The sequence below is a fragment of the Uranotaenia lowii genome, chromosome 2, assembly GCF_029784155.1.
Source record: "Uranotaenia lowii strain MFRU-FL chromosome 2, ASM2978415v1, whole genome shotgun sequence".
Taxonomy (NCBI): domain Eukaryota; kingdom Metazoa; phylum Arthropoda; class Insecta; order Diptera; family Culicidae; genus Uranotaenia; species Uranotaenia lowii.
Window position 1 is genome coordinate 177,840,735 of NC_073692.1, and position 18,997 is coordinate 177,859,731.

The 18,997-nt window shown below is 36.6% G+C and overlaps 1 protein-coding gene across 2 annotated transcripts in view; it reads left to right on the forward strand.

The window, feature by feature from the left end:
- The window catches only part of LOC129746593 (uncharacterized), a 134,256-nt gene that overhangs the window by 61,643 nt on the left and 53,616 nt on the right, over positions 1–18,997 (forward strand). For both annotated transcript variants that reach the window (XM_055740331.1, XM_055740330.1), the window contains exon 2: positions 7,146–7,626. In XM_055740331.1, coding sequence (XP_055596306.1) covers positions 7,564–7,626 — 63 coding nt within the window. In that variant the 5' untranslated portion in view covers positions 7,146–7,563. The remainder of the gene's footprint in view (positions 1–7,145; positions 7,627–18,997) is intronic.

Genomic DNA, 18,997 nt, shown 5'->3' on the forward strand with positions numbered 1-18,997 from the left:
CAAAACTTTCGATTTCTCACCAGAAAAAAAACGAATTGGCACCTGAAAAATTGCATTGGGCTTCGTTTCTTCCAATCTGAGCAGGTTGTTGGGATCAACAAAAAAAACAGCTTATAAAGCCTGGTGTAGAGGAAGAGGCGATAAAATCGGCGAGATTCACTAGCCGAATTTTGGCATCAAAACAGAACCGCCCAATTTGTATGTTTATGAACGAAAAGATAAAGTCGAGAAAAAAAAAATGTTTGGCTGCCGTCAAGACTGGTTAGTTGAAATATTTCTCTCGTATCCCTAGCTGGGAAAGGTAATGCGAAATTCGATTCTTCATCATCCAATTAATTATTTCAAGACACTAAAAAAATAGCACAGAAAAATCTTAGCACATAAAGGACCGCAAAGAAATCGAAGCCCAAAACCCCTAAAATTTGGTATTCCCTATCTCAGAAACTACCACACCAAATTCTTCAAACTAGTCTCATTAAATTATCGAAAGTGTTGTACACAATTGTGTAGAATAAAGTTTCTTTATAAAATGTATCACATTTGAGTTTAAAGTTCAGATACCGTTCAAATTTCTCAAAGCACTTCACTAAATTTTTTATGTTAAGTCTTTCCAAATTCATAGCGTTTACCCTCTTAAGCTCTTGAGTGTCAATATGATAATGATGGAAGTTTGGCGGCTTGTAGCTTTATTCGGCTGCATCCAGATAAAAAATTTCGAAGACCCTTGGTGAATTCTTGAAATCTTTAATTTTGCATCATTACTTTTTTTTATGAACGCACCCTGATATCCCAGATAAAAAAAACTCCCAAATCAGACCCTGAGTGTCAATTTAACACTCCTTAAAATCGCCATATCTCCCTTGTTTCTCAACCGATTTTTACAATATTTATGGCTTTGAAAACTTTTTATTGCAACTCAGACAAATTTAGCAATAACACTTCAGTGGGGGGGGGGGGGGGGGAGGGCAGTTTTTATTTTCGCGCACTAAAAAAGGAAGAAGCGAATTGGCAATATCGTTGGGAATCTAGATCGGCTCTTTGAAAATTCGTGTAAGCGCATCTCAATCCCAAAGTCTTCAAGAATGTCCAAAAAGTAAAATGACTTACCAACGTATTGCCAGTTACGTCCTCCGGGTGTCCACACATAAGTCGTCGTAGTAGCCTTCACTGGGTCCACGACGGATTCCTGCGTACGGATTCCACTTCTCACGTTTCACACTTCTGAGATCTATTTTCTGGATCTTTTCGCACTCAACGTACGATGATCAAATTCAAGTTTTATTTTTTTTGCTCAATTGCTACGACCGACTTTCAACCGACAATTATTCTAGTATCTTCTACGCTTTTTCCACGACTGGCTTCTAGCAAGGTTCAAGGAATAGAGATCATATAGAAGTCTTCCTTGTTTTCAGGAAATCTTCCCCCAACCGCTACCCCTACACAGAAAAAAATATTTCCTGTAAAATTATGCAAAACTCCTGTAACAAAAAGGAGCAGGACATATACCGTAATTTTACAGGTCGAAAACATAATTACGTGACATTTAATTATTAGTGTACAACTTTTTTACAGGACATTTGCTATAATAATAAATGAATCTTTGTTAACTTTCAAGGAAAACAGTTTAAAATTACATGTGATTTATTTTAAAGGTTGCAGTTTTCAGTGACACGTAATAGTCAAAAATTTTTTCTGTGTGGGAGGTTTTCCTAAAACCGTTCGCATAAACAATGCAAAAATAACGCGAGAGTAATTTCAGCATTATTTGGGGAACGCAGCCGGCCGTACGATAGTTAGCCATTGCACTTTAAGGACGCCCTCTCTATCTTAGGTCAAGAAGCGCCGCTTACATTGAAATTCATCTTTTGAAAGCCTTTCAAAATTTAACTATTAAGACTTATATGATTGGTTCAAGTATCCCAATTTATATATTTATGGTGAAGAACAGTCCCCTTTTCAAAACTTTCTTAGAATTTACTGGATTGCATTCTTCATTCATGAATTATAAATAATATTTTATTTATTTATTTATTTATTTACTTAGTATTCCGTCTCATGACTAAACTTGTCGAACATAATTCCTAAAATTCACTCGGTCCATGACAACCGTTCTCCAATTTCTCGGACACCCCACGTTCGCCAGATCACACTCCACTTGCTCCACTTGTCGTCTTGTTCTTACCGGATTCGTAGCGAACACCTGTTTTGCAGGACAGTCGTCCGGCATTCTCGCAACATGTCTTGCCCAGCATATCCAGCCAGCCTTCACCACCTTCTGGATACTGGGTTCGCCGTAGAGTCGCGTGAGCTCGTGGTTCATCCTTCGCCTCCACACTTCGTTCTCCTGTACGCCGCCAAAGATGGTTCTTAACACTCGTCGCTCAAATACTCTGAGTGTACGCAGGTCCTCTTCGAGCAATATCCATGTCTCGTGCCCGTAGAGAACAACCGGTCTAATGAGCGTCATATGTAGGTTACACTTCGTGCGAGGGCTAAGTCTTCTCGACAGCAGTTGCTTGGGGAGTCCATAGTAGACACGGCTTCCGCTGATAATTCGCCGCCGGATTTCACGGCTGGTGTCATTGTCTGCGGTCACCAATGAGCCGAGATAGACAAAGTCTTCGACTATCTTCAGCTCGTCGCCGTCGATCGTGACCTTGTTATTGCTGGACAAGCGGGTTCGGTCGGTCTCGGATCCGCAGGCCTGCATGTACTTCGTCTTGGACGTAGCCGGTCCTTCCTGCTTTGCGTTTCAGTTTGCGGTAGATATCTTCTACCGCCGCAGATGATCTGCCGACTATATCAATGTCATCGCAAAGCAGATAAGTTGACTGGATCTGTTGAAAATCGTGCCCCGCATTTCGCCCACCGCTCGTCGAATAACACCTTCAAGCGCCACGTTGAACATCATGCAGGATAGACCATCATCTTGTCGAAGCCCCCTGCGCGATTCGAATGAACTCGACAATTCACCCGAAATCCGCACACAGCACTGCGTTCCAGGATTCGGGACAGCACTTTGTAGGCGGCAATGAGGACAGTGATCGCTCGGTAGTTCTCACAGTCCAATTTGTCGCCCTTCTTGTAGATGGGGCAAAAATGGGGCATATTACCCCCTCCTTCCACTCCTCCGGTAGCTGTTCTATGTCCCAGATCCAGACTATCAACCGGTGTAGGCAATCGGCCAACCTGTCCGGGCCCATTTTGATGAGTTCAGCTGCGATGCCATCCTTCCCAGCCGACTTGTTTCTATTCAGCTGGCGAATGGCTTCCTTAACTTCACTCATCGTTGGGAGTGGCTCCTCTACGTCGTTGGCTACGCCGGCGATGTACCTTCCCCCACCGTCTTGATCTCCTGCATGTGCGCCGTTCAGGTGTTCATCGAAGTGCTGCTTCCACCTTTTGATCACCTCACGATTGTCCGTCAGGATGCCCCCGTCCTTATCCCGGCACATTTCGGATTGCGGCACGAAGCCTTTGCGGGATGCGTTGAGTTTCTGATAGAACTTTCGTGTTTCTTGGGAACGATGCAGCTGCTCCAGCTCCTCGAGCTCCTCCTCCTCCAGGTGGCGCTTTTTCTCCTGGAAAATTCGGACTCGCTGCCTCTTCCGCTGTCGCTGATTTTCCACATTTCGATGGGTGCCTCTTTGCACTACTGCCGCCCGCGCGGCATTCTCTTCGTCTATCACCCTCCTACACTGCTCGTCGAACCAGTCGTTCCATCGAGTACGCTCCACATAACCAATGACGTTCTCCGCAGCACTGTTGATGGCTGTCTTGATGATATTCCAACAGTCCTCGAGAGGGGCTTCATCAAGCTCGCCCTCTGCCGGCAGCGCTGCTTGGACCAATTGCGCGTAGTCTGCCGCCACCGCAGTTTGCTTCAGTCGTGCGATATTTAACCGAGGCGGGCACCGGTTTCGTGTGTTGTTCACTATGGAGTGTTTTGGGCGCATCTTCACCTTCACCAGATAATGGTCTGACTCGATGTTGGCGCCTCGACAGGATCTGACGTCGATGATGTCCGAGAAGAACCGGCTGTCATTGAAAACTTGGTCGATCTGTGATTGCGTTTGGTACGGTGATCTCCAGGTGTACTTGTGTGGGAGGCGGTGCTGGAAAAAGGTACTACGTACGGCCATTCGTTTGGAGGCGGCGAAATCGATAAGTCTGAGGCCGTTTTCGTTGGTCAGCTGGTGCGCACTGAACCTTCCAATTGTCGGTTTGAATTCCTCCTCCTGGCCTATCTGAGCATTAAAACCCCCGATGACGATTTTGATATCATGTTTTGGGCAACGATCGTATTCACGCTCCAGCTGCGCGTAAAATTCGTCTTTGTCGTCACCGGTACTTCCGAGGTAAGGGCTGTGCACGTTGATGATGCTGATGTTGAAGAACCGTCCCTTGATTCTCAACCGGCACATTCGTGAGTTGATCGGCCTCCACCCGACCACGCACTTTTGCATCTTTCCCATCACTATAAACGCTGCTCCAAGCTCGTATGTGTTGCCGCAGCTCTGGTAAATGGCACGACCTTCTAGGTACGTTCGTACCGTGAAGCTCTTCCAGCATACCTCCTGCAGCGCTACGATGTCGAATTTGCGGCTCTTCAATTCGTTAGAGAGCACGTGGGTACTGCCCACAAAATTCCGAGATCGGCAATTACATGTTCCAAGTTTCCAATCGCTATTCCCTTTTCGTTGCGTGGGCCTTTGCCGATTTCCATCCGAAATTTGTTGTTCGTTGTTCGTTGCTTATGTTTTTTGTAGCCACAGGCTCGCAAGGCCCGCAGCTAACCCCACTATCTCGCAGGAGGACCGTCGTGATGTTGCTGTTTTGGGTCCCGAACACCACCAGGACGTTGTTGCACTCCGCACGCCGCCCCTGACATGATGAACAGACGCGTACGAAGCCCACTAACTCAGTCTGCATGCGACCAAAGCATCCACCGGGGTTGGGTACCCGATCTCCGCTAAGGTTGCTCGCACCCCAGCTAGCACCACGGGGAGGTAGAGAATCGGAGTTACAGACAAGAGGTGATATGACCACTACCCGAAGGTTGGGTGTATGGGGTCTCGAGTTGCACATTGTCTACTGTTCGCTAGCCTCAATTTCATATTAAACTGCTATTTTCAATTTGCGATTAACACATTAAGGACCGCAAAGTCTAAGTTGTGAAACACAAAATTTTGGAATTGTATATAAAAAAAAATATTACTGGAACTATCTTAGAGTTATCAAAAATTTTGTTTTAAACTTTGTAGTAGCAAGTTTAATTATGAAATTTATAACATTTGAGTTATGTTGTGGCGAACTTTCGACAAGCGAAAAAACGAAAACTCTCGTATTTGGTCCGCAATTTATTAAATTAAACACTGATATAGAAGGAATCAAAACAAATCCAACATAAAAACTTTACTTTTACTCCTACCATTGAAAATTCTATGAAAATATTCACGGAAAGCTAAGACCGATTGTCACCGAAATATGATGAAAGCATTATAAATTCCATAAACTCATAAAAGAGTAATAGGTTTTCAATCTTATTTTATCGTTTAAAATTTTGTAACGGAAAATTTACAAATCTTTAAGCACATATAGGTATATCACATTATTCAACATTATAATTTAAGAAAAAAGTTCAAATTCAATCCTTCCTATTTATTGGAATGAGCAACACATGAATTATACACTCAGGCAAATTTTTATTAAAATTTTCATAAGATGCGTCTTATGAACCGTTTTCTAGAGCGTAAAATTGTGTTTCATAAGAGTCTTATGGAATACTTTCAGTTTTCATAAGAACATCTTATAAAAAATAGAAGAAACGGCTTTGTGAAAATATAATGAACACATTCATTCTTTCCATCCGTTTTCCATCGTCTAACGGTACGAAGCATTCGCTAGTTGTTAGTTATTAGTTTTCCTAAACAGTGAAAAATTATTGTGATCTTCTGAGTGGTAAGTTTGAGTTGATGGTTTTGATGTGAACGATTAATATATTTGTAAACCAAAATATTTTTTTGTTTGCTTTTCAGAACGCGGACCGGAAAAACACAAGGCCAATGAATCGGATGCGACAAAAAAAATTGTTGGAACCGGGTGTTGAGGTGTTGCTGGTGGTGGCCATAAACAATTAAATTTCAAACAAATCCGGAAAACAATAAAGTGAATGTTTTTAACATAAAATTTCTTAAATTATTCTTATTAGAAGTGACTTCCTGTTTCCATAAGAGCCTCTTATGAAAACCATCAAACTCCCATTACTTTAGGTGTTCATCTTCAGAATTCATTCGCGTCATAAGACAATCTTATGAATTTCAATGATTTCTCTTATGGCGCCACTTCATAAGAGAATCTTATGGCATACATAATAGTATTTTTCTGAGTGTATAATATTTTCAACAATACAGCTTTTTGTATTAGTCAATACTGGTAGCCAACAAATTCGCTTTAAATATATTGTTTTGCCAAACATCCCCCGGCCCTGTCTAGAAGTAATAACTTTTTCAAACCTTCAGGTGGAAGATGTAAAAAAAATATAAAAATATAAATATAAAAAAATAAATGAAAAAAGTATTTTAAGATTCGGTACCAACAAATGATCTTCATGTGCTCCACAATGCATCTCGGGTACCCCTTGAAGAAGATGGAGATTTCTAGAGGAAAAGTGAATCAAGCAGACCGAAAAAAACAAGTTCTTCTTGTGGAATCAATTCATTTTCGTCTGTACCGGCAAATGGGTGCTTCCGAATGTTTTGGTTGAGACATTTATTCAAAGCAAAATGAATGAATAATTAAAAACGGTTTTAAATATTTTAGGTTTCTAAATATTTTTGTTAAACATTTAAAAAATAAATAACTTCGTATTTTCTAACTGTGTTTTCCTCTTTTTTATTTACAGAATTACATAAAGCAGTAAAACAACCAAAAATATGGCATTGAACGAGTTTCAAATACAGATTAATCCAGCCAAACCATCAATCGAAAACAACCGGAATCCGAACCGAAAGTGTTAGCCTTTGAATGTTCCACTCGCACACACACAAATGCACCAATCTTGAGAGTCAGGGGAATGAGGAAAAGTGATCACAAAAAGGTTTAATTATCTGCTAATTTGCGTTGATGCGTTATTTTCTATGTAGTCAATCTCAACACTGCCGGGGCAGGTGAATTTCCAATGATTCGAGATCGAGCATAGCCGGTTGTGAAGTCGAAGTGAACCAGGAAAGGGAAGAAAACGACCAACGAAAAGTGATTAAAATTTGATGCTTTGTTCAACGATAGTGAAATTCGAATAAGGTCTACCGAAAAAGGTGTCGACAGATAGAAAAAAAAATCATAAAATAATCATAGAAATATGATTGGATAATGATGCGCCACGCATAGGTTGAAGAAAGATAGGTGAAAGAAGGGCATCTAAATTGAGTGATTTGGGAGCTGAAAAACAAGTGACCTGAACGCGCGATTAAGCGAGAAAACCCGTTTGGAGCATATCTTGAATATTTTTGTTTCTTTTCTGTGTCCGATGAGTGCTGCGGGATACGAGCTGCTGTCGGAAGGATGGGATATTTTTCGAAGCGAAATATTTTCATCTACTGCTGCGTGTCGGCTTGTTTGTCACTGGTGAGTACTGTTTATTATACGTTTGATTGTAAACTGAAGAGCTTATTCTTGATATTTAGATGTAAATGAATGTTGTCATAAAAAATTGGACTTATAAGTTTTTTTACAGTTCTATACCCAAGCAAAAATCTATTTATCTTTGGAAAACTTTATCACCACCTTTCCAATTGAGGGTAATAAAAGAAGAAAAAAAAACGCATCATTCACTCATGGTTTTTATTATCTCTATCTACCGGGAGATATTCGACACACTTGAATACACATTGCATTAATTGAACGCACTTATTTGCGACGCATCGATCAAATATCTGACGGCAGACGTAGAGAAAATTTCCTTTTCACTACACATGACCAGTCCGGATCAAGTGTCTGTGTATGATTACACGCTTTATTAAACAGCTTCATCAATGGACCCTCATCGGCCACTAGGTTGTAAGTTTCTAATGAAAAGTTTTTCTACCAACTGACAAATTCCTCGTCTCAGCAGTGTGTTAATTAAACTACGAATCCTTAAACAAAGGATGCACTTCAATAAAAATTATGCTAATTAAACATCAGAATTAGGTTAAAATGGAAGACTCCACTTGAGTAAATATGGTAAACGATTGCCCTACAACAGTTTTGTACACAAGTCTCGTGCATTTTTAAACGAGATCACGCCATGCTGAAATATGTTAGGTTGCTTTCAATTTCTTCACATGGATAGCAAAACACTTCAGAAGATATCAGCTTCTCTTGGTGGTTTGAGTTAAGGTTAATTGAGTCATCGTGGCATTAATAATGGTCCCACAAGAAATGGAAAGGAAATAATACTTATAATGTGGTTTTTCTTCAGCACGTCATTTGAGTTTGAATGAGTTTCAGATCAGAAAGGGACGTCTTGCGTTACTGACCTATTTCAAAGCAAATACGGCCACGACAGTGGAATAAGTAGTTTCAGTTTTTTTTTGAAAATTTTCGGTAGTTTTCAGACACCTATCTATTGGAATATTGGATAAAGTACACATAACGAAAAAAAAATGTAATATTACGTCACATATGATGTAAATAAAAAAAAGCATCATATATGACGGAATTTTCAGTGCGATTAGAAAATTACACGTCTGTAAATTTTGGAGACGTGTAATTAATAATCCAGATGTTTTTATGTGAAGGATTAGGCCTTTTTGGCACTCTCGTTGGGATTTGAAAACGGCATCAGAGACAAATTTTTCCAAACTTGATGCAATTTCTTCAAAGGCAGGTTGATTATTTTCAGCGGCGAGGGGAGAGGGTAATTTAATGAAGCTGTGAATCGAAAATCAAATCCGGCAACAGCTGTTGACGATTGGGTGCTGCCTTTTATGCTGGTTGGTGAACAGAATTTTTACTTACTTTTACTATTACTGTAATCCGGATTGGTTCATCCTTTGCTGCCGTTTTCAGCATTCGCAACGTCGTCATGTTGGTTGACAAGATCGTCATGACCTCGATGCTTCCGAGTAATCTTCCTGATCTGAAAAATTCCGAAAACTATTGAATAAATTACGATATGAAGAGCAAAAATTACCAAACCTTACTTGCATGCACCGATATTCGAAACATTTGTTTACATTTCTAATTGGGGTGCCAGGTGCCTAGATTTGTTCAGGTCAACAAGGTTAACATATCAGATGAAACTTTTGAACAGCCATATCGCAGACATTTCTCAACTGGTTTTCTGTCTGCCTGCTTTCGACAGTCTGTGATTGTACACGATAAAATAGCGTTCAATGTAATGTAATATTAATTAAATGAAAATTACTTGTCATTAAAACATTCCACGACGTGTAATTTTTGGAAATTTCTTGTTCAGTGCTGTTAAGGATTCAGTTGTTTTGTGTGTACAAAAATAATCAGTAAAATTACATCACATATGATGTAAACAAAAAGAAGCATCATAAATGACGGAATTTTACATTACGAAATCTTGTTCAGTGTCCTGTAATATTAGTGTGATTCAAATTCAGTGCTTTTAACGGTTCAATTTTGTTTATTTTTTTAATTTACATTATGAAATCACGTTCTATGTCATGTAATATTATGGGTTTTCGATTTCAGTGCTTTTAAGGATTCAGATTTTTTTCTGTGTAGGTATTCTATTTAGTATGCGCGTTTAGCCCGCCTTTCCCCTATGTATTTTTACATAGAAGGAAGTTCAATTTGCTCGGTTATCGGTAAAGTAGTTCAGCAGGAAAATTTCTTGAGAAAATTTGTAAATTTGCACATCATCGGTTGGAAGCTTGGTAGCAGAGTTGTTCGTTTTTCAGAACAAAACATTTTATATTCCTGTAAAACCCTAAAAGATAAAATTTACTCTTGTTAAAGCATGGATCGTCCAAAATCTGGACGCACTGTTTATTATACCATAGCGCTCCTAGATGTCGGATCTGGAATGTTATGACAGTTCTTTGTTCGAAAATTTCATAACGAATCGTTTTGTTCCAATAAAGTTACACGTAATGGAAGCCGTGAGGCGAAAATTAATTTTGGACAACAACGTCAAAAACCCGACGTGGTCTGGTTCAAAAATCGTGAAATCTGATTTTGGGCGGCTTCTTGGCCAAAAATTTTACAAAAACACTGGTCGGGGTGATATCTCCGCCAAGTTCAAATTCGTTTTTGCCGATAAGTTGGCAAGAAAGTGTTTGATCTGGCAAGGTATTTGCAGCTGCGGACGAAAAACCCCGGTTTTTGTGAAGAACAAGACCATGGACTCCGAAATGTACAAGACGGAGTGCCTTAAAAAACGTTTTTTTTTTGTACAAAGGACCAGTAGGGGAGAGTGGGGATATTTGATCCCTTTTTCTTATTTCCTCCATATCTTTTTGGAAAAATTTAGCAACTCGCCGTCTTTGACATTTTCTGACAGCTTGTAACTTCAAGTTTCTATGCTCCAAAAATAAGAACGATACTTGAACCCGTTGATGAACTAGAAGCATTTTCATGGGAGTAAAAAAATGAGATTTTTCTGAAGCTAGGGGAGATTTGATCCCCTATTAACGGAGACTTGATCTTTTATTCAGGAAGCCCTAATCCTTGTATAAAAATCAAACAAAACCCTAAGATAGAATGTTAATTGACTATTTTGGTCATCTTTGTTCTCATTTCACAATTTATAGCAGACATAAGAAGAAAATTCTATAACTTCGTCTCAACGCTAATAACATTGCATACTTAAAGGCGCTATTTTTTATAATTAAGAGATGATTAATTATTTTTGCTCTTTTCTTCAGACAATTGTTTGATAAATATTAGTTTTTGGATAAATATTAGTAATTTCGTTATCAGCAATCATAACGATCAATTCAGAAGAAGAATATGCCGTATGAAAGGGGGATCAATTGTACCCAACTCTAGGGGATCAATTGTACCCATAATCAACATTTTAGAAAACTTTTTCTGAAAAAAGTTGAGAGTTTTCCATTGCTTTGAAAATATGGCATTATGAAGTTCATTTTACGCTCGAACGATTGATACATTGGAACAAATATTTTTTTCATAATTTTCCCATGTAAGGAACATTTTAAAGTGATGAAAAAAGATCTTCAAGTTACATTTTGTGAAATTTTTCAAACAAAGTTCAATTATTCAAACAATTATTTTGTTAAAATTTTTAAAACTACAAGCATTGTTATTTTGCTCATTTTGGCACATTTTTCTAGAACATTTGATCTTTGTAAGACATTCCAGTTTCGAGATATAGCCAAGGAATCAAGTATCCCCAGGGATCATGTATCCTCATTCTCCCCTACAGTTTTCGCCAGATTTGGTATGTTGCCACTACAGCTAGGAGGTTGAAAAGGACATCAACCCACCCAACTGCCCTCAATTCCACCCTATCGAAAAATTTTGGGCAATTTTCAAGCAGAAGATGTAGAAGAATGGTAGGACGACTCGGGAAGCAACAGAGATGAAGAGATTGTGGAACAAAATGGCCGCTGAGGTCAGTCAATTCGCTGATTGAAAAGTATCCTTCCTTCGCCAGGCTCGAAGCAATTTGGATTCGCATTTTCCCGAGCCACTATGGCCGCTGAATCCTCCTACATTACACCCTACATTCATGCCCTTCTCAGATCGACTAATCCGGTCAGATTCGGTATTTCTGGAATAATATCTGGAGAATGACGTTGAATAGACCTCGAAGCTGTGTGGGCCAATCTGAAACATAAGCAAAGTAGTATGACGAGAACCATCACAACTTAATGAAATGTAAGAAAACACTGACCATTTTGTTCCGATTTCCACATAAGCTTAACACGGGTTCGCAAATTGAACCGTTTTGTTCATCTTAATAACGGTAAACTTCACCTTGCTACGAGGTAAGTTTTACCTTATTTGGAGTTACCTTTTTTCAAGGTGAGTTGTTCTTTTTAGTTCAGTTCAATTCAGGTGAACTTCACCTCGCTACGAGGTTAGATTAACCATTTTTGGATTCACCCTTTTTCTCGGTGAGTTGTACCTTTTTTCCAGCTCGATAAAGATAAGCTTTACCTAACTATGAGGTGAGTTTCAACTCGAAAAGGTAGAAGTTACTTTCTCGGCTTCCACGAGCGTTCACCTCGCAATCTCGGAAAATTTTACGCAAAAATGTCCCATGTCACTTTTGGTCCTTTTCAACTTTTGAAGTAGTATCTTTTAGCGTAACTTTCTAATAAAAACACAAACAGGTATACTTTGCTCTTAACTTATGAAAAATGTCCATCAAGGTGGTTGTCTCTATGTTGATGTTTCTAGGCAAGAATGTCACATTACATGAAAATTGGCAATTGATTAACTGATTTTGTTCTAAACTGTCAAATATAATGTTTATGTAACTCTGATTTATTTATTCATTTCGTTAATTCTTACAATTAAGATGACAATCTTTTAATTGGTAGTTTCAGTTCTTATTTGGTTGGATAACTCAGTATAGCAGCTCAAACTTAAATTGTAGGAGAGAGTGGGGTATTATGGGCCACTTTTATTCTTTGCTGCATAACTTCTTTATTATTAAAGATAAAAAGGAACAAATTAATAGAAAGGTTTTCTACATTTTCAAGGTATCACTAGGCATATTTGTTTATTTTTTAAATACATGAATTTTCCGAGTTTAGACTGTTTATGAAAAAGTATTTTTTTTGGATTTTGAAAAACTGTGGGGAAACGTGGGCCACCAAATTTATGAGTTGACCCAAAACTGAAATGTCATAATTCATTTAGATATTTTAAAGCAATTTAAGATGAGGAAATATAAAATAGAGTTGTGTATGATCGAATACTTCCTTAAACCTGGCTCGCGAACGTTTCGGCAAAATTCCTTGTATAGGATTTCTGTCCGTCTCTATCGCATTAGAACAGATGGAAAAACCTTTTTTCATAACTCTTCATTTGGCATAAGATAACTTTACAGATAAGAAAAACGTATTTTAAGTTCTTAATGTATATAAAACACCAAAATATAGGTGGCCTAAGATACCCCACAAAATGTGGCCCACGATTCCTCACAAGGTATGATTTGCAAATAAGTGGAGTTTGTGTGACTTATTGATGTTTCATCAAAAAATCCTTTTCCACGTAAAAGAACATGACAAAACCAAGATCATAAGCGTATGAGCATATTTTTGTTGTGTTCTTTAAGTTTCTCACGGATGCAATTTTGCGGGTTCTTGTTTAATTATGTATGTACATTTTTCTAGGCTAGTTATATAAAAGAAGCATTTGATACGTACATAAGTCAACAACATATAGAAAAACATGCTTACGCAAAGAGACGACGATGACAGTTGGATTGAGACAGGCCCGTGCGAAGGGCCCGTCCATGGGGGCGGTTTTCGAAATTCAAATTTATCTAGAAACAATAACAACACCAAAAATGCACAATAAATCCGGTAAGTCAACAAAAAATATTCAAAATTATGTAATTCCATGTTTTGTTGTAAATATTTAAAAAATGAAGCGTTTCAAAAACATTGAAATTTTGTTCCAAAGTTGCTACTTGTAATCATTTTTAAAACTTTTCATAGATTAACTAAAAATCATGATCGATTCAAATAAGATCATTGAAAATAATAAAAATACGTGAAACATTTGTAAACTCTAAAATGCAAATAAAATAGTTTAAAATTTCAAAATTTCAATATTTTTTCGCTGTCAATTAAAATATTAAGTCCTGACAAGGACAAAAGGTCGAAATTGTGTTTTTCTTAGTAAACATTAATGAATAGCTTGTTTTCAGAATTACAAAACGAAGACAAACGTACATGATACTCAAACCTTTTTTGTTTTTTTTTGTGAAGCTTTAAAGTTTTGTCTAAAAAATTCCGATTTTTCTTAAATGATTTTAACACATCTAAAAGTTATATCAAAAATGAAAAGATGATAGAAAAAAATAATAACTGTATATTTGGATTTAATTAATTTAAAGAAAATTAGCTATACCATGGGTGGCCAAACAATGGCCCACGGGCCACATGTGGCCCGCGACCAAATTTTTGTGGCCCGCGAAGCTCTTTTTGGAAAAGCCATGGTCAAAGAATTTGACATTTTTCTTGGTCTGCGTATATCATTGGGATACATATATCTGAATCTACACTAACAAAATTTAAAACAGAGATCTGAAATCTCCTTGAAGTGATATAAGCCAAAGGGGTAAAAGTTTTTAAAAACTAATTTCGAGAAAACATGCTTTAAAATTATCGTGTTTGGCCATTTTCCATTTTTTTTCAGTTGTAATTTTCTTTCGAGCGTACAAGAATGAGGATATAATTATATTTTTTTATGAAAAATGAATTTGCGGCTTTATCGGTGAGGGTTAAAGAGTTGAAATGAAAGATGGATAGAAGATCAGAAGAAAATTCTAAGGTGGTGAAAAGAGCGAAGAGCATTTGAAATAGAAGCTTGACCACATGCTAAATTCTTTGTCCCGCATCAATTAACTGTATTGAAGAAGTAGTACCCAATAGAGAAGGCACTACATTTTTCGAAACAGTTAATTATGGATGGTTCGACCGCCATGTGAGTGTGCACATGTGCCGAACGGACTTCTCTATTGGGTACTACTTCTTCAATACAGTTAATTGATGCGGGACAAAGAATTTAGCATGTGGTCAAGCTTCTATTTCAAATGCTCTTCGCTCTTTTCACCACCTTAGAATTTTCTTCTGATCTTCTATCCGTCTTTCATTCAAACTCTTTAACCCTCACCGATAAAGCCGCAAATTCATTTTTCATAAAACAAATTCACGGTGATTTCTCCTCTTAAAATAATAGATATAATTATAAAAATCTGAAAAATTCACCAAATTTAATTTGAATCATCTAGAATCGTTTGGCATTATTTACTCAAAATCGATCATTTTTGCACTTACATATGCGTCTTGAGCTCTGAGGGTCTCATATAATTTTACCAAAAAGTATACCGTCACTGAAATTACGGTTTTCAAGTTTTCAAAATTTTCCGGTATTTGACCCATTATCTGAAAATCCCATAACAAATTTTTCAATGTTTTCCGATTGGGATTTGGTCACTACATATAATTGGTTTAAAGAGCATTCAAGCGGACTCTAGTCTTAATATTGAGGAGTTTGAATAGTCTCAGAAAAATAGTAAGATCGTATCAAAATCATTTAAAATTCGAATCTTATCAACATCATAATTAAAACCATCATTTTACATCAACTTCAACCATTCGTAACTTAAATTCATTTCTAACAACTTCGTTCATCCATCCAAATTTGATAACTTTTTCAAATATTGTAAAATATCGAAAATTTGCTGTGAACATTTTTCACAGCAGTTATTTTTTGCTCAGCTTTATGAAAATTAAACCAACTCCAAATATATTCTAATTGGCATCTTACGTTGTATTTATGCACAAGTATATCAATAATGAAAAACTGAACAGAATTTACAGTTAGGTAGTAGAATTCAACTAGAATCGGTTTTGTACTGACAAATCTCTAAGAAGAACGATTTTTCCCAAATTTTAAACTTAAAAAAAGTGCAATGATTATCAAAGAATCAAATTCGTATTCATCCTGTTTATAAAAGGCTTTTCCAATACACTTGTAAAATCGAGGTACCTACTGGAAAATTTAAAAATAGTTGGATTGAGTTGAGGTTGAGTTCCGTACTTTGAAAAATCAATATTATTTATGATATAACTTGAGTTCGTTGAAAAAGTATTCTTTTCAATGTCAAAAGTATGTGACGTTACTTTATTTCAAAAATTACAATCTGCGGGTTTTTTTTAATTTGCCTATAAAATTTTTCTAAGAAGAACGAACGAAAACTTTAAAAAATAGATGGTCATTTTATAATACTTAGAGACCATGAAATTTACTTAATATTCATTGTAGTCACACTATTTGACATTTTTGGGATGAATAAACCAAGGAAGTTTTAATTGCCTTGGAAAGATTGATCTATATAAGTTGCAAGGGATAAATAATTTCGTATTGCATAACATTCCTACTATTTTTAAAATGGAGCAAAATTTGTAAAAATACTCTAGTAACAAAAATGACTCATTAAGATGAAACTATACTAAGGTTGCCTGAATTTTGTTCAGTCTGTATCCAGGCCAGACAGATCTGGGCTATTTTATCTAAAAACCTGGAAAAATCCGGGCATTTGATTTCAAAATTGTTCACTAAAAATCCGGGCAAATTTGGTTAATACCCAAAAACTACTAAAAAAATAAAAATTGAAAAAAAATTCCCGTTAAACTTAATAACAGATTTTAAATTGTATTTAAGGCTTCCACAAAACCTTTCATTATTATTTTTATAAAACTTGCTAAAAAAATTCGCGTTTTAGACGTATAAATGAAAAAAATAAAAATCAAAATTATTTTTGTTCGATTCGGCAAAAAAAGTGAGAAAATCCGGGCAAAATCCGAGCATTTTTTAATTAAATCCGGCAACCAACCAGACCGGACTTTTCACAAATTTTGTATTAAATATCTGAGAAAACCCGCATAAAATCGGGTAATCCGGCAAACTTTATCTATACTTGATGTGACCCAGGCCAATGTTTTTATAGCATTTTAAAAATCTTTTATTATTCGTTTTCTTCAAATATGTCAGAATAATTTGTTTTTTTTTGGCCCGCCAGCCAATCTCATTTCTGAAATTTGGCCCGTCTGTTGAAAATGTTGGCCACCTATGAGCTATACAGTTCTTTGCACTTGGAAAGATGTGAATTTTGTGGCCTTGTGTAATTCTTAAAAAAAACCCCTTTGAATGTGGAGTTGAGTATTAGAAGAACAAGAAACACAAAACAAAATTGAAGCTAAATGTGTTTCTTGAATAATATTTATAATTCGCAGGAAATTTGTAATGACCTTTTTTTATAATCAATGTGATTGATAATAAAATTGAAGTATTGTAATTATTAAACGCCTGTCACATCTGTCACGCCTGTCCAATTTGTTGATATGTGAAATAAGTATTCGATGAATGAATTTTGTTAGCTTCAATTTCTGAATTTTATTGGTTACACTTCTTAATAAAAACCCAATCTAAATACAACCCATTTTTTTGTGTCAAGATTCAATACAGATTCAATACAAACTGAAATATACAATTAATAATTATTATCAGAAAGTCTCTATAATAAGAAAAAAAAATTATTATCAATTTGGAAACGTCCTCAAATGAAATATCTGTGGAAATATCTTAGGCCTTGAGTGATTTGGGATTAAATTCCGCCGGAGGCGAGAAAATTTTCTAACATGTACGGTAAAATCCTTTCTAGAACTGGAAAATTTTAATTGGAAAAAATCTCCATGGGGGGGGGGGGGGGGGGGTTAAACCCCTAAAACCCCCCCGTTCGCACGGCCTTGGATTGAGATTATTAATCAACACACAGCTGAGATATTTAGAGTGGCCTACGTTACCCCACTCTCCCCTACTTATTACGAGAAATTGACAGAAATTCGAGATTTTATACCAACTGTTCAGATTACTTCTGGATAAAACCGCTATAGTAATAATGTTTTTACCTCCGCCCAAATATATGTCCCAGTATCTACAATTATAAGCCCTGCTGCTCTTTTTGCTCTGCAGTCCACCAGTTGAGATAACGGTAGCAATATCAGGGTTTAAGAAATTCGAAAATGACCCCAAATCGACTTAGTCTAGTTAGGCATAGACGTTAAAACAAATTAGTGAAATTCAGTTGTTTCTCACTCAAAGTATAAAATACCTTTCAAACATTTATTTATTTCAAAATTTGGCCGCAATTTTGACTGATTTTTTTTATTTTTTATTAATTGTGTTGATAATTTATTCTAGTTTCTCAATATTGAAAAATTTAGCCAAAATGTTTTACCAGAATACCTGTAGCACACTCCTAATGGAAAAGATTCCAAAAAAGAGCTCTATTGAAAATTCTAATAACTTCTAATAAGTCTCTTATATTGCCGTGATTCTATAACATTTGAAATTGTCAACTATACATCAATTCTATATTTGGGGGTCTAAAGAAAGCTTTGATCACTATCTCGGATTTTCCGGTAGAAAAAAAATCTTACATTAAAAAGACACCCAGTTTTGGTTTTGCATTATTTGGCTTTGGCTGTATCTCCTCGTTTACCAATGATCCGTTTTTCAAAAATCATTCAACAAACCCCGCAAAGACACGGCAATTCCTCCTGCTGCTAGGTTGTAGATTTGGTGAGCAACAGGAGAGCTTAAAGATTTCGTTTATCCCGCAGTTACGTGAGGCGAGTGAAATTTGTGCACAAACTTACTGAAAATAAGGGTCAAACTGATTGAATTCTGACAGCTTTCAGTAAATTCGAAATACGTTGCTACAAATTTTCAAAATGGTTTTTAGTTTGCATTTCTTTCAGTGTAGGATGTTCACTTACTTTTACCATCAATTATTACAATCGAAGCTCTTATATATTCGAATTAAGAACAATGAATTCAAGGGCGCAGCTTTCGAACTAAAGGTTGGAAATCTACACTAATAAAAATTAAATGATTTTCAATAAAAATCATGAAAAAGTTTTTGTTACAAAACTTTTTTCCCTCAATTACGCAGAAGTTGCAATGTATGGACGACTTGCAGGCCTTATTATTACTCGGCTTAGAAAAAGAATCATCAAATTTTGAGATGGCAGTTTTTGGGACATTGATTTATAGTTTTTGAAATGCATTTTTCTTAGTGAAGGATTAAAAAAAAATCTTTATTTTCATTTATAAAAATTCAAAAATTCAAAACGCTTTCATGAGCCACATTTGTATAGGTATTGTAGTTTTCAAGCTTCAAATGTGTACAAAATTTTTGCCTGAAAAGTTTGGCCTTTTTCAAATGTTAGTCAAGATAGCTTTTGGGAAAACTAAGTATTCCAAGTTGCTTGAC